This window comes from Leptodactylus fuscus, chromosome 5 (assembly GCF_031893055.1).
Source record: "Leptodactylus fuscus isolate aLepFus1 chromosome 5, aLepFus1.hap2, whole genome shotgun sequence".
Taxonomy (NCBI): domain Eukaryota; kingdom Metazoa; phylum Chordata; class Amphibia; order Anura; family Leptodactylidae; genus Leptodactylus; species Leptodactylus fuscus.
In genome coordinates, this window is record NC_134269.1 from 35,711,052 (window position 1) to 35,725,231 (window position 14,180).

Sequence of the window (14,180 nt, forward strand, 5' to 3'; positions counted from 1 at the left end):
AGATTGAGAAAACAGCCATTAAATCCCTTCAAGCTATTTTACAATGCGAGAAAAACGGCTTGCTTGTAGAATTATTTCTCGGCATGATATACCCTTGTGTAACCGGCGCCTGTCAGTCATCAGCACATGAGACAGGAGCGAATACTCAAGAGACCAAAAAAAACAAAAGGACCACAAAAGTGAGGAAAATTATACACAGATGACTCTCTATATACATCACCACCGGCCACTACGTTTTACGAATTTACTGAACACTTAGACGCTAGTCTCTGGGGCCCGGGTCTATATATTCATCGGTCTAACAAATCCTGACATATGCATGAGCTGAAAGTCTGTTTGTGAGAAGTGAAGAGATGGGTTATTAGCATAGATTTCCATAAATGAATCATATCTAACAGCTGACAGATCCAACTAATGAATGCACAAAAAGGAGTAATGGGATAATGCAGTGATCGGAGTGTGTGTGGGCGGAGGACATATTAAGTGTGTACAGCTTTCACCGGAGAACTGAAACACCAAAAAGACACAAACACTCTAATTACTGGAAGAGACAAAAGTACAATCTTTAATGCTCTCAGGAACATCAGAAAACGTCTGCAAGGGAGGAGAGGGGAGAACAGGTAGAATAAAACCTCTGCGGTGCTTACATGCTCACGGGAGGCAAATTTATGCTGGGAACTGAAGTGGGAGGATGGAAAAGTTTCAGAGATAACATTCAATTACACAAAGTACTCAGAAAAACTGCACAAACACAAGTAGGAACACAACTTAACTTACCGTAACGTCGATGCACATGAATACAAGAGAATAAGCAGTTGCTGTATTAAGACCTAGTGATATATTGCACTACACTAGTCATGGTATGGCCGTCTGCATGGCACCTAGGAGCTGGGAGACATTCCCATTAGATCCCCCTAGCCAAGTCGATGCTTAGTCACTTAGAAATCATGTTACCCCAGCCCCCATGTATAGGAAACTGCAATATACTCTCAATCAAATAAATGGAATCAACTGGAGTTTCCTGCACTGCTGGGAAGCCACAATATGCCAAAACTAAGGTTTCATGCACACAAACGTAGCTTACTGCAAATGCTATACAGATCTATTCATTTCTATGGCGCCATATAAATCTCTGTAGCTTTTAGGGATGTGCATCCAGGCCGTAGAAGTGTCACAATATATGGAGTAGGATCCTATAACGGTCATTGAAAAACAAAGATGGCACACACATACCAACTCATGTGTCACCCATTCCATTTTTACTGGCACAGTCATATGCATGAAGCCGTATAAAGGGGCAGAACACCAGCCGGTGCTGCAGCCCTACTTCTCAGGATGGATAGCAGTCTTACAAGGATCAAGTATTGGCACACACTGGAGATATGACATTTATAACAGCCCTTTTCAAGATCAGAGTACCCATCTCTACGGCAGCCTGAGATGGCCAAAAACATGGTAACAGGCTGTAATGCAAGGTTTTCTGTAACTCCCACAGAAGTAAACAAGAGACAAGGAAACAGTGGCTCAGCAAGCTCTCAGGTTATAAAACAGTGAAGCCCATTGTGCAACCTTTAAGTCCCTTTAACATTTATGGGAGTTATAGAAACATTGTAAGAGAGCCTGCTTGGCAATTTCTACAAATCCGCCCAGCTCGGGTCGCAGCAGAGTCTGATATCGTGATCCCATGAAAAGCTGGTACAGGCTGGTCTTTCCGGGTACTGCATCACCTCAACCAATTCAGCAAATAGACTGTAACATGTTGAGGAAACTATTTTGCTGGACATGGGTTAAGCGTCGTGCAGTGGGAACACTTAGTGGTCGTTCTGTTGTAAACGTGAGCAGTAGAGGTTTATAGCACAGCCTTCATATGGCAGAAGCACTGTGAAGCAAATGGATGAACAGTAAGTGATATCAGACTATAAGCTTGGAGATATTACCTGTTCAGCTAAAGCCTCCATTGGAGTGATGTAGACACAACGTCCTTCTGAGTTCTGCAGCAGCATACGGAGAATGGCAAACTCTGCACAGATCGTCTTCCCGCTGCCGGTGGGAGCTCCCACGAAAACATTGTCGTCGCTGTTATACACAGTATTGAACACTGGGACAAAAGAAGGGGATGGATATTTAAAAGAAGCTTATCCACTATTATCAGCACAAGTGGGGGTCTCTATACGATAATCCTTTAACAGCCCCACCATCACATACTACACAAAAACAAAATAAAAAAAAATGGGACCAAATATTTTCTGAAACTCTCTATAGTTTTCTGAAATTGCAGTTGGCCAGTACAGGCTCTAGTCCTGTCATGTGCCCACAGCGTGGGCCTCTCTGGCATCCTATATTGGGAGCCACAATCCACCTCATAGTTAATGATCCTTTTGTGTTCTATTTCCACAGTCTGATTTTCCATTCTTCTGGTCCGGGCCAGAGTATATTTTCTAGTGTAGATGTGAATGTAGCATAACTCCAGACCTTGCAGTCGGGAGAAGCAGCTTCGTAATCCCACGTTTGTCAGAACGAGAATACACTTTTGAGGGCTCGTTCACATCTGCGCCCGGTCTCCGTTCATACAGGTTTCCGTTTCCTGCACAAAACAGAGGCAGGAGACGGAAACATGCAGGACTCTTTCATACCCATTCATTTGAATGGGTTTGAAAGATGTCCGGCCGTGAGCGGCGGTGAGCGTTTGATGCTCTCCGCCGCGAAACTGTTTTTTTCAAAACGGACACAGAGTCGGACATACAGTACTCTGTGTCCAATTTAAAAAGAACGGTTTTGCGGCGGAGAGCTTAAATCGCTCACCGCCGCTCACAGCCGGACCTGGTCTGACAGGTTTCAATCTTCTGCATGCAGAAGACGGAAAGCTCAGAATGGACTGCCGAACGCAGGTGTGAACCCAGCATAATTTGTAATAAGCTATGAACAGAGTTTACTTTACTTATAAAGACCGCTGAGGGTTAGAGCTAAATATTTCCATTACAGAACAAGTTCACTAGTGAACAATTCAGGTCTCATTGAGGTTGCATCACATTAAACTCACCTTGGGTCTGAATAGGATTAAAGAAAGGAAACTTGTCTTGGTAAAGACTCTCAAAAGCACTATTCCGCAAGGCTGAAACAGGCAGAGGCTGCAAATCCAGAAGTTCTGTGGGTGGTGGGTATTTCTCTGGGAGGATCAGGTGGCGGAAAGAGACAGGGAGCTGCGTTTCACAGGCTGCAAACAGAAGACCAAAAGATTATTAATCCAAAAGAAATTCACTAGTGAACAATAAATGTGTTTCACAGGCGACGATTGCAATGCGGGCAAACAGCAGCACTTTGACAACAAGATGTATTCCTCCAAGGTCAGGTAACAGCATAAGATAGTAACAAGCACATGATATTGGGGAAGGGTAACACTCAACAGTCAAATTATAGACACTTTTAAGAGGAACAGAACAAGAGTTTTAAGAAAAACTATTCTAGAACATTTTTTTTTTCCATGAGGAATAGATATCACTAAAACATGACAGGAGAACAGAGAGGTCCTCTTGTAAGGTGACTTACAAAGCCAGCGGTCTGACACAACCCTGATGAAGTACTGTGGAGGCAGGGGCTCGAACACCGGAACAAAGAAAGTGACAAGATGCTCATCCTGGGCGTATTTGGCTTTAAGTAGGAAATATTCATGATGCAAAATCACTTCACTGTCCACATCTTCTACTAATATCCAAAAAGCTTCAGAGGAACCATGGACCTGATGATAAAGAGTATACATCAAGACAAGAAACAAGTACTCACAGGTAGAAATAGAACAGGACTGACTTCTGCCCAGTTTTGACTGCAACAATACTGACCAGGTAAGTGTGCAATGCTTTTTGGTTCTTTTTGTTGGTTTTAATGCAGATTGTGAGCCCCATATAGGGATCACAATGTACATATTTCCCTATCAGTATGTCTTTGTAGAATGGGAGGAAATCCACGCAAACACGGGGAGAACATATAAACTCCTTGCAGATGTTGTTTCTGGCTGGATTTCAACCCAGGACTTCAGCGCTGCAAGGCTGCAGTGCTAACGACTGAGCCACCATGCTGCCCAGATGCTACTTGTTGCATGCACATATAAGACTATATAATGAGAAGCTAGAAACCTGTCAGATCTATGAAGCTCACCTTCTCATCCCACTGGAAGTCGGGCGTTATGGTCAGCTCCACTTTTAACGTTGAACGAGTGATTGGTTGTAAGTGCACGGACAGGTCGAGCTTTGGGAATAAGTGCACGTATTTATGGATGGTTTTCCCCATCTTCGGCATACGTATCAGTTCACCTGTGGAAGCAAGAATACTTAAAGTGGTAAAAACTGTAAAACGTGCACAATTTACAATAGGTGTTAACAAGAAGCTATATCAAATTATACAAAATGTACAAAACGAAAGAGGATCAGAATACTGACTAATGAATGGAACAAATGGCAACAGCGTGCACAGCCGCTACTGAGCAAACCACAAAGTGGTAGATCTACTAATGCAGGAAAAAATGAAGAGGTAACTGTTCTGTGCAGAGGTTCCTTTTAACAACTCACTGGTGGGGGGTGCTGAGAGACAGATCCCACTGAGCCAACTTTTGGGATTAGAATATTAATAGTTAATGATTAGAATAGGCCATTATTATGCTGATCCCATCAAATCCTTCCTTTATCAGAAAGACAACATGACATCACATAATACAGATTCCCTGTCTGGGAGCCCCTTTTCCAACCAAATTAGGAGGGAAAAAAAACATAAAAGACTCAACCATTTTCATCTGAATTGGCAGCATTTAATCCTGCATATCTACAAATACATGGCTGCCACTGCACAGATAATATTGCTGGGGGGTTTAGCAGCTGGACCTGGGCTTCATTGCTGAAGGGTGTTCAGTTCAATGGTAATCTCATACCCGAGAGCTCTGCTCCGTAAGGTGGCTGAAGAGGCCGCTGTGTTCATGTGAGTGCTGTGACCACCCCAAATTGCATACCATTTGTATCATAGTGGCAACATGATGTAGTTACAGACTAGTTCCAGTCACTTCCATGGGACAAGACATTTACATGTGCACCATGAAATAAGTAGTGAATGGGTCACAACACTTTCACTAATGTCACAGCCCCTTCAAAGAACTGTTTGGGGGAATCCTGTGTCAGACCTCTTATTAAAGAGGACCTTTCTTCACCTGGGGCACATGCGATTTTATATACCGCTAGAAAGCCGACAGTGCGCTAAAGGTCCTCTTTAATGACCTAACCTAAAGTCATGTTCAGCTTCTTTAAGACAACATCTGTACATACAAAATGTTCTCACCTATTTCATTATGATTCAGGTCATACAGACGTTCAAATGGAAAGTTCTTCTTTTCAATCTTCTTAACCACTTCCTCTGGGAGCTTCCGGAATTGACGAAGAGGACACATGGACTGCCACCTGAAAATGGAGGCGAGGGTTTAGTGCTCTAACTGTGAGGTTGGCAACAAGAAAGTAAACCACCCAAAGCGTGACTTACATCCTCTTATCTATCATCTTGCACAGGTTCAGCGTCTTGTCAGTAAGCTGTGCCCATCCTCGGTTCAGAACTATTTCAAATATCGCTCGCATAAGACGCCCGGCAGACTAGGAGAAAAAAATAATTATTCAGGGTGGGAGAGTCGCTGAACAACTGGGCAGGAGACCATATAACGGGTATATTTAGCACTAACTAGGTCTGCAACTTATTGTTTGTACGGACCAAGTATGAAATACATATCATCGTACCTGTGTGACGTATACCATGTCTGCCATCAGAGCAAATCCTTCCAGTTTCAGCTGTGAGATGTAGGCTTGGAGAAGGACATTAATCTATATGACAAGAAAAGCGAAACCATTATTTACTGCCATAAAGAGATAACGCATTGCTATCATGTCAAACAAGAAATCATGGTAGACGTCTCACTTTTGCACTTGGCTCCTCTATACTCTCTTTCACAGGAATTGGTACTCTTTCCAAGAGCTTTTGCAATTCCAGTTTCTCTTCCTGAAAGACAAACCACATATCAAAATCAGTAAATATACGAGGACACAACATCTCTCCTGTTCATTAGAACCCTATAAGTCCACTGTTCACCACTCACCTCTCTGACAGTGATGTTCTTGAACTCGGAGGACAAAGAGAACACACGGAACAGTTCAATCTCACTAAGAGTTGGTTTTAGAAGCTGGTTGTAAGTCTGCATGGATTCATTGGTAATGTAGTAGTGGCTCGCAATACGACCCAATTCGGTGACCTAAAAAACAAAACGGCCAATAAAAACTGTGAATGGATAATGTATTTTAAAAGGGTATTGCCTTTTGAAGACAAAACCTGCCCATTTGTCCTATGAGGGCATATGGACGTCATAGAGGGGAATCCTCCACAGCTTTGCTTCCAGAGATGAGCCGCCTGATATTTATCTGACTGGCAGCCACGTAATATTACATTTTCCTTGCAGGGGCTTCTGCAGGGAAAGCGATAGCCTGGCCAGACTACCTGTGAAGACTAGAGATGAGCGAATATACTCGAATACCTCGACTACATAGCTCCCGATGCAAAAACACTTCCGGGGCATTGAATTTTTACTGCCCCTCCCACCGGGAGCTATGTATACGATCGAGTATATTTGCTCATCTCTAGTGAAGACCACTTATTTGCCAAAAAAAGGAACGGGGGTGATGAGCTCGTCACTATGGAGGTCATCTCTGAACAGCAAAGAAGGCAACTGATTTATTACTATTGTTGTCAGCACAAATCACAGCATTTTTCTTACCTGGAAATTACCAGTCTTCTTGTCATATTTGACTAAATTGTTCTTGTCCAACATAAGAGCTGCTGTGTGGATCAAATCCAAACGTCTTTGCTCCAGTAAGGGATCAGATTTGACATCGTCGTGGGATATTCCATAAAGATTTGGTGAGCGAAGCATACGTATATAAAGGTAGGTGTAGCCCAGCCAGTTCACAGCATCCTAAAAATAAAGATCAACAACATCATTGCAAAGGTTATTCATACTTTTTTTTTTTGTAAATGTTTAATTGAATTTTTAATATGACAACAATAAACATATATATAAGTGTGGCGGTACAGACACAGATAAAACCTTCAAGAGTGCTTGTAAATAACTGCAAACTGAGCAATGAAAGACGCAACGGGAAATGAAACGTGTGAATGGGAAGGGAAAGACAACGAGTGCTAGAGGTAAGAGTCAAAGGGTCTCAAAAAGTAAAATATTTTAATTAACCAGAGGGTTCCCACAAGTGTGCCCAGGTTGGGTTCTTTGAGAAGGTATACCATGGCGCCCACATAGAGCTGAACTTCTGGTGAGTGTGAAGTTCAAAGTGGGAGAGTTTCTCCATACGGGCTACCTGTGAGACTGAGGTTATTCAACATTAACATAATCTGTAGACTGGTCAACATATTGGTCTCAGAGCCCAAACAACTGGACACATTTTTCTCCTCGTATAGTACTGTCTCATGATCCACATGAGTAGTCTGCAGAAAGCTATGAAATTTACCTTGGCATTCTGTACATTTCCGAGGACCACCTCTGCATTCAGCATGTCTGGGAGTTTGGCCACCATCTGACTCTCGATGGGAAGCTGCTGATTGAGGAGTGACAGATAATATTGCAGTTCTCCGTGTGACGTAATGAGGATACCTTCACCTTTAGTGTCATACTGAGGACGACCGGCTCTACCAAGCATCTAATGGGAAAAAAAACGTACAGGATTTAAATGGTCATATAATCAGGTTGAACAAAGACTATGATTATTTGTAAGAAACGGAAAGTAATTGTCATCCAATGATACTGACTTGCAAGATATCCAGGGCTCCCAGCTCAGTCCATCTGCCTTTTTCTGGGCTATAAACCTGAGTCCCTTTAATGATGACTGTGTGAGCTGGAAGATTCACACCCCAGGCCAGCGTGGCTGTGGAGACCAAAACCTGTAGCCAAAAATAGCAGTTAGTACCAGTGAATTATAGCATAATATATGTGGTGCTTCTGCAAAGGATTATTGTGCTCTTGCTATTACTTACCTGAATGTGTTTATCAGCAAACAGATCTTCCACTAGAGTCCTGTCCACACGACTCATACCCGCATGATGAATAGCAAATCCATACGGCAGGAGATCCTTCAATTCCAGGTTCTACAGAAAACAAAATAGAAGTTAGTATTGAAATGACAAAAGTAGAAAGTAGTAAAAAAAAAAAATCTACAAAGTAAAATAAGTCACCTTGCATTGTTCAGCCTCTGTACGCAGCACCTCAGTGGATGCAGAACCCTCACGGAGGAACAGACCTAATGTATCCTTCTCCAGGCACATATCTCTGATGGCGCGGGAGGTCTTACCAGTTTCTTTTCGGGAATGGACAAAAACCAGTACCTAAGAGGAAAAGTGAGCAGAGTTTCAGCATGTATAGAGAGAGCATTATGCAGCTGGCTGGAAATAAATCACTGAAGGGATGGTCTCTACTATTGCCTGCATACACACCTGGTTTTTCCCAGCATGCTCCATAATCTTCTCATAAACAATCTCATTCATAATCTGGAAACGTTTGATAGCTTTCTTCTCTGTGATGCCGACATATGTTTGTTCCAGAGGTACTGGGCGGAAACTGTCAAAAAAACAGGCAGGATTATTGATTCATTGAGAATAATGGTCCATGTGGAAAAAAAATTGTGACGCACAAATCAGTTCAATGGGTTTGTGGACTGCATTGAACTAAGATGTCAGAATGGTCCCTTACTCAAGGTATAGGATAAATTACCTGTTGTCAAAATAGAAGAGTCCTTTGGCAGGATCAACACGAAGAAAAGTCGCTACATCTTCATAGTTGGGCAGTGTGGCACTGAGGCCCACCAACCTCACATCTTCTTGAGTCATCTCTATGTTACGGATGGCTCGAGCCACCAATGATTCCAACACAGGACCTCTGTCATCATGTAGGAGGTGGACTTCATCCTGGAAAACAAAGGCAATGTTAGGAGTCTTGTACAGCCCATGGACTACAAATATATTCAGTTTTTGGAGCCAAAGGTAAAAGTGAATGTAACAGACAGTTCCTCCTTTATATCCTTTGCCTAAACACAATCCCTTTGGCTTTAGCTCAAAAAACTATATCAACATTTGGAGGAATATGAATGTATCAGACAGTTGATAAATGTGTAGACACTGACCAGAATAATCAGACGGACAAGCTGAGTGTAAGTCCTCTCGCCTCCTTTACGGGTGATGATATCCCACTTCTCTGGGGTGCAGACAATAATCTGGGTGGCATTGATCTCCTCTTTGCACAGTTGGTGATCTCCTGTCAACTCTGCCACAGTGATACCATATGTAGATAATCTCTGAAAAGACGAGAATAAGCGTGAGGAACAAACGCTAACCCAAAGTACAATTCAGTTTAAAAAAAACTAAGATTGTATACAGAATGTCACTGGTTTATTTCTTACCTTGCTAAAACTGCCCACCATTTCTTGTACCAAAGATCGCATGGGAGCAATGTAAATGATTTTGAAGTTGTCAACATTGATAGTGCCATCCACGTTGATATGCTTCCCAATCTCCCTCAACATGCACATGAGCGCTACGTTTGTCTTGCCAGCACCCTAGACACAAACAGATGAGTCAAAAACGGTCCCCATTGACACATTTGAGCACTACTACCCCTATACATAAAACACTCACGGTGGGGGCACAAAGCAGAAGATTCTCATCGGTTTCCAGTGCAGCCTTAAAGAGTTTGCTCTGTATCCTGTTTAATGTCTTAAACCCATCAAATCCAGCCTGGGCATATTTGGGAAGTTTCTCAATGGGCACAAGTTGCTAGGATAAGAAAAAAAAAATAAAAATAAAATAAAGTAAATAAACACACATGATGAACTGCTCCTTCCCAATCAAAAAGATATTAAAACAGTCAATCACTTTCCATTTACCTCATCAGCTGCAAAGGGTTTTGGTTTTAGTGCAGGCACATGAACTTCCTCATAACCTTTTCTTTGCCGCCTGAAAGAGCCATCGGGAAGCTGGCAACGTTTGTTGGCCATGAAGTGACTACCTTGTGCAAATACCAAGTCCTCAAGGTCCAAGACTTGGCGTGGAGTGAAAGACTGTGAGAGAAGGCATGTGTAAGATTTCACAGCAAAAATAAATAATTGTGCTTCAATTTACTGCAAGCTTTTGTTCTTCTTAATGACACTAACTTACCTCTCCACCTTGCTCCATCTCCATGCTTTCCAAATCTGTATCCACACGAGACTGTCTCACCCTCTCCCTACGTGTACGCTCCTCCTAAATACAAAGTATATATAGACTAAGTAACAGCAGCTAACATAACATTGTCAAAACCAGACCACAGTGACAATAGCGATGGAGCCTTATGGCCATGTAGTTTTACCAGAATTTTATCCCCCCCAAACACACTTTATTGCATCTTCCTTCTATGTAATGATTCAGACAATAAGGCATGTCTGCCTAAAGGGGTTGTCAGACTATAGGGTAGGTCATCAGTATGTGCTCTGTAAGGAACAGACACCTGGACCCTGCACAGATCTGCTATTCTGGCAGCCCCCAGACGCTGGAAGTTACAGCAGTGGACAGGGAGCGCGTGCAAGTTCTCCATGAGTTATCACTCACCCGAATCAGATCCTCCTTTTCGGTTTCTTGTAACTGGTACAAATATTTGGATAATTCAGAGTCTGACTCCATTTTATTCATAATTCTCTCTTTTTCGGCTTCACTCTGAGCACTGGCCAATAGTGTACAATACAAAACTGAGGGAAGTAGAAAGAAGAAAAAACAAACATTGTAGTGTTTATGATGTTCATGAAAACATGTAAAAGGCTTAACAGTGACCAGATCTATGTTATACTTTAGTATCACTATGACGGGCTTTCCAGGAGGTTTATATTGAGCATTCCTACACAGCCAGTTGGTTCAGAGTGCGACTGTGCAAGTATATAGACTTGAAGAAGATCCAGCATGAAATCTTTGCATTCTGTTGGACTCCCACTGAATAAAGTGTAGACACACACTAGCAATATGCCATTACTCTAAAAAGAAATACACTTTTAAGATAGGCCTTTAATATCAGAGTGATGGAGACAACTCCTGGCACTGCTAGACTGATAACTAAAGGAGCGCTGTATCTTCTTCATGATTTACATGTCACAGCACTGTAGCTTTTGTAGCAAATGTGCCTGGTAAAGCTGCTTAGATACATTTAAGGAAATGGGACTGAGCTGCAATACCAAACACAGCTACTTCAAAACGTGCAGCATGGTGCCTACATTTAATGAAAGCAGCACTTGCAGACCTGTCAGTATGGGTGCTGGGAGTAAAGACCCCTACTTATGGCTAATACTAAAGATAAAGATCAATACCCTATTGACAGGAATAAAACTGAATAAATTTTTTAAAGAAATATGCATCTTTCAGTAGCTTTTTCGTTTAACATCTTCCTTCATAGTAGTCAATTGAACAGTAATTGTAAAATTTCCATTACACCACAAAGTATATAAAAGATGGCATCTAGTCACAAGGCAATACTCACTCATCATGCGATTCTCCCTCAGGACTTTAATGAAATCAAACGTGTTGAATCCTAGCAGCAGGACCAGCTGGTTTTCACATTCTCGATCATCTCCTGCAGTCTAAAGACAGAGGTGGACCATAAATATTCACTACAAACTTACTAAATGACTGTAATCCTCACAACTGCACAAGGCAACACTAAGAGTTACATTATACACAGAGGAAACACGCTGGCATCACATGGAAGGATTTTATGACACATGGCTTTAGTGCAATAACTACCTTTTACACCATAATACATGAATGTGTCCCTCATCTGCTGCTTTGTTTGAGAAGAAACAACCCCTAAATATATTTGTTCTGGTGCAGAGGAACGTATGGCTTCATCAGAAGTTAAGGCGATGGCCAAAGTTTACTAAATGACTGTGATTTATTATAAGGCGCCGATATACAAAAGTGCTAGATCAAAAAGGGCGGCTTTATCTGAAGATGGCGGTGCTGTATATCAGAATACCTGTATACACAATGACTCATTTATGACTAGGCAAGGTAGTTTCATACCTTTAAGATTTCTAGGACCTCGTCTGCTTTCTTTTGGGAGACAATGGCATCATCATAAAACCTGCTCAGCTGCCTCTGCAGCCAGAAAGCATCAATGTCTCGAGGGTGAAGATCCTTCTTCTTGGAACTCATGAGCTCTCCAGATGTCACAAGCTGAGGGAGAAAAGGAATACATGGTGTCATCAATATGCAATGGTGCAATAGCCACCGGCTTAACAACTGCCGGCTTTGTAACTATATACTACGCCAATTTGACATTTGCCCCCATAGCCCAACTCAGACTGGTACAGCCATTAGATTTTAGATGTGCAGGTATAGAAGATGCAAAAAAATCTTCACACATCCACAAAGAAAAAATTGTAGAAGTTTTTTTTTTTTGGCTTCTTACATTTGCTGATAGTGTCCCTCGGACAACAGCTTCATCTCCATCCATATCGTCATCAGAGGCTTCATCTCTCACCTCACCATAAACATCTTCATCACCCACCTACAGAACAGGGAACATTCTCAAATAAATGATGACTAGCATAGGTTAGTGATATACCATGTATTCTATAGGCAGTAGGGGTCACTTACTTCTTCATCAGATTCAAACTGCACATTGACTCCATAGGTCTCATCTATGTTATCATCTGAAAAAAAGCAGAAAACAAAACTTCCTAAATATCATGTACACTTAAGGTATGTACATTGAAAGAGGAAAGAAATTAAGACCACTCCAAAACCTCCTGCAAGTCATGATGATGTTGAGATTGTGCCATGAACTGCAGGCAACTCAGTCCTGTCCCTAGCTTCACATGACAAAAAAGTGCAGCCTAATAGCATATGTCCATTCACATAAGCAATAAATCCTATAATGGAATTATTAATACATACCCATATTCTGTATTTCCTTGTCACCGCCATAATCTGTGATCTTCTTTCCCAAGTTTACCAGCACATGGTAGCGAGTGTCATCCGTCTGTCCCAGGAGTTGCTCTATTTCTCTTCTTCGCTCCTTGTCTCGCAGCTTGTCATTTTTCATCACCGCCAGCACCTCATCAGCTGCACCGCACAAAATGTCTCTAGGCTGACATTAGGGAATACATAAAACATTAGGAGACTGATCCTCCACAACTCATATATCGTTACTGAAAACTAATACTTCCTAAAAAAAAAACAATTTAGAGCAAGTAAAAGCAACAATGTGAACCTAATATGTACAAATAGAAAATTACAGCGAACTGTACCTGATCTCCCAGAGCAGCCTGTATGAAGCTGAGCAGGACTTCATAGGTCTCACGAGTTTCTTTGGTTTTGGGCTTATATATAATCCCCACCATTTCATCGATTCCTTCAGACAAGAGTGTGAAACCTTTCATCTTGTTTATGTCATGTCTGTCTTCATCTCTCTTTCTCCTCCTACAAGAGAAAACATTTAGCAATTTGAAGCGAATTACAATATAATACATGCTGATGGCGCTTTCTGAACCCCAACCACACGAAGCAGAAACTTTCAACCTGATAATACTGTAGAAATGTAAAAGACTTTTAAAGGGGCTCTATCAGCAAAATCATGCTGATACAGCCCCACATATGCGTGAATAGCCTTTAAAAAGACCATTCAGACCTTGCTAATGTTATCTTAAACTACACCCCTGTTTTAAAATAATACCCTAAAAAAGAATATGATAATCATACCGTATCGTGCACGGTGGGCGGGCATGCACGGTCCGACGTCATCTTTAGCCACGCCTACATCTTCTTTCTTCTTGCAGCGATGTCCTCGGATCCCGTGTTCTTCTTCCGGCATCATTGCTTTTAATCCCCCGCGGGCGCAGTAGCAGGGGAACTGAGCATGCTCAGTTCCCCTGCTACTGCGCCGGATTGAAGACGAGGAAGACGGGACCCGAGGAGTAGCAGGGGAGCATGCTCAGTTCCCCTGCTACTTTGCCGGCGCGGGATTACAAGCAATGACGCCGGAAGAAGAAGACGAGGAAGACAGGACCCGAGGACATTGCTGAAAGAAGATGTAGGTGTGGCTCAAGATGACGTCGGACTGTGTATGCCCGCCCAGCGTG

The 14,180-nt window shown here is 42.2% G+C and overlaps 1 protein-coding gene across 1 annotated transcript in view; it reads right to left on the reverse strand.

The window, feature by feature from the left end:
* SNRNP200 (small nuclear ribonucleoprotein U5 subunit 200) overlaps positions 1-14,180 on the reverse strand; it is a 29,881-nt gene that overhangs the window by 12,487 nt on the left and 3,214 nt on the right. Inside the window, exons 3-30 of the mRNA XM_075272898.1 lie at positions 13,350-13,521; positions 12,997-13,189; positions 12,697-12,752; positions 12,509-12,607; positions 12,121-12,273; positions 11,579-11,678; positions 10,663-10,799; positions 10,234-10,317; positions 9,963-10,136; positions 9,715-9,852; positions 9,480-9,635; positions 9,204-9,374; positions 8,795-8,988; positions 8,518-8,641; positions 8,260-8,409; positions 8,062-8,172; positions 7,837-7,968; positions 7,539-7,727; positions 6,794-6,991; positions 6,122-6,274; positions 5,944-6,024; positions 5,766-5,849; positions 5,518-5,624; positions 5,320-5,438; positions 4,153-4,307; positions 3,547-3,736; positions 3,041-3,214; positions 1,938-2,098 (exon numbers count right to left, since the gene is read on the reverse strand). Coding sequence (XP_075128999.1) covers positions 1,938-2,098; positions 3,041-3,214; positions 3,547-3,736; positions 4,153-4,307; positions 5,320-5,438; positions 5,518-5,624; positions 5,766-5,849; positions 5,944-6,024; positions 6,122-6,274; positions 6,794-6,991; positions 7,539-7,727; positions 7,837-7,968; positions 8,062-8,172; positions 8,260-8,409; positions 8,518-8,641; positions 8,795-8,988; positions 9,204-9,374; positions 9,480-9,635; positions 9,715-9,852; positions 9,963-10,136; positions 10,234-10,317; positions 10,663-10,799; positions 11,579-11,678; positions 12,121-12,273; positions 12,509-12,607; positions 12,697-12,752; positions 12,997-13,189; positions 13,350-13,521 — 3,955 coding nt within the window. The remainder of the gene's footprint in view (positions 1-1,937; positions 2,099-3,040; positions 3,215-3,546; positions 3,737-4,152; positions 4,308-5,319; positions 5,439-5,517; positions 5,625-5,765; positions 5,850-5,943; positions 6,025-6,121; positions 6,275-6,793; positions 6,992-7,538; positions 7,728-7,836; positions 7,969-8,061; positions 8,173-8,259; positions 8,410-8,517; positions 8,642-8,794; positions 8,989-9,203; positions 9,375-9,479; positions 9,636-9,714; positions 9,853-9,962; positions 10,137-10,233; positions 10,318-10,662; positions 10,800-11,578; positions 11,679-12,120; positions 12,274-12,508; positions 12,608-12,696; positions 12,753-12,996; positions 13,190-13,349; positions 13,522-14,180) is intronic.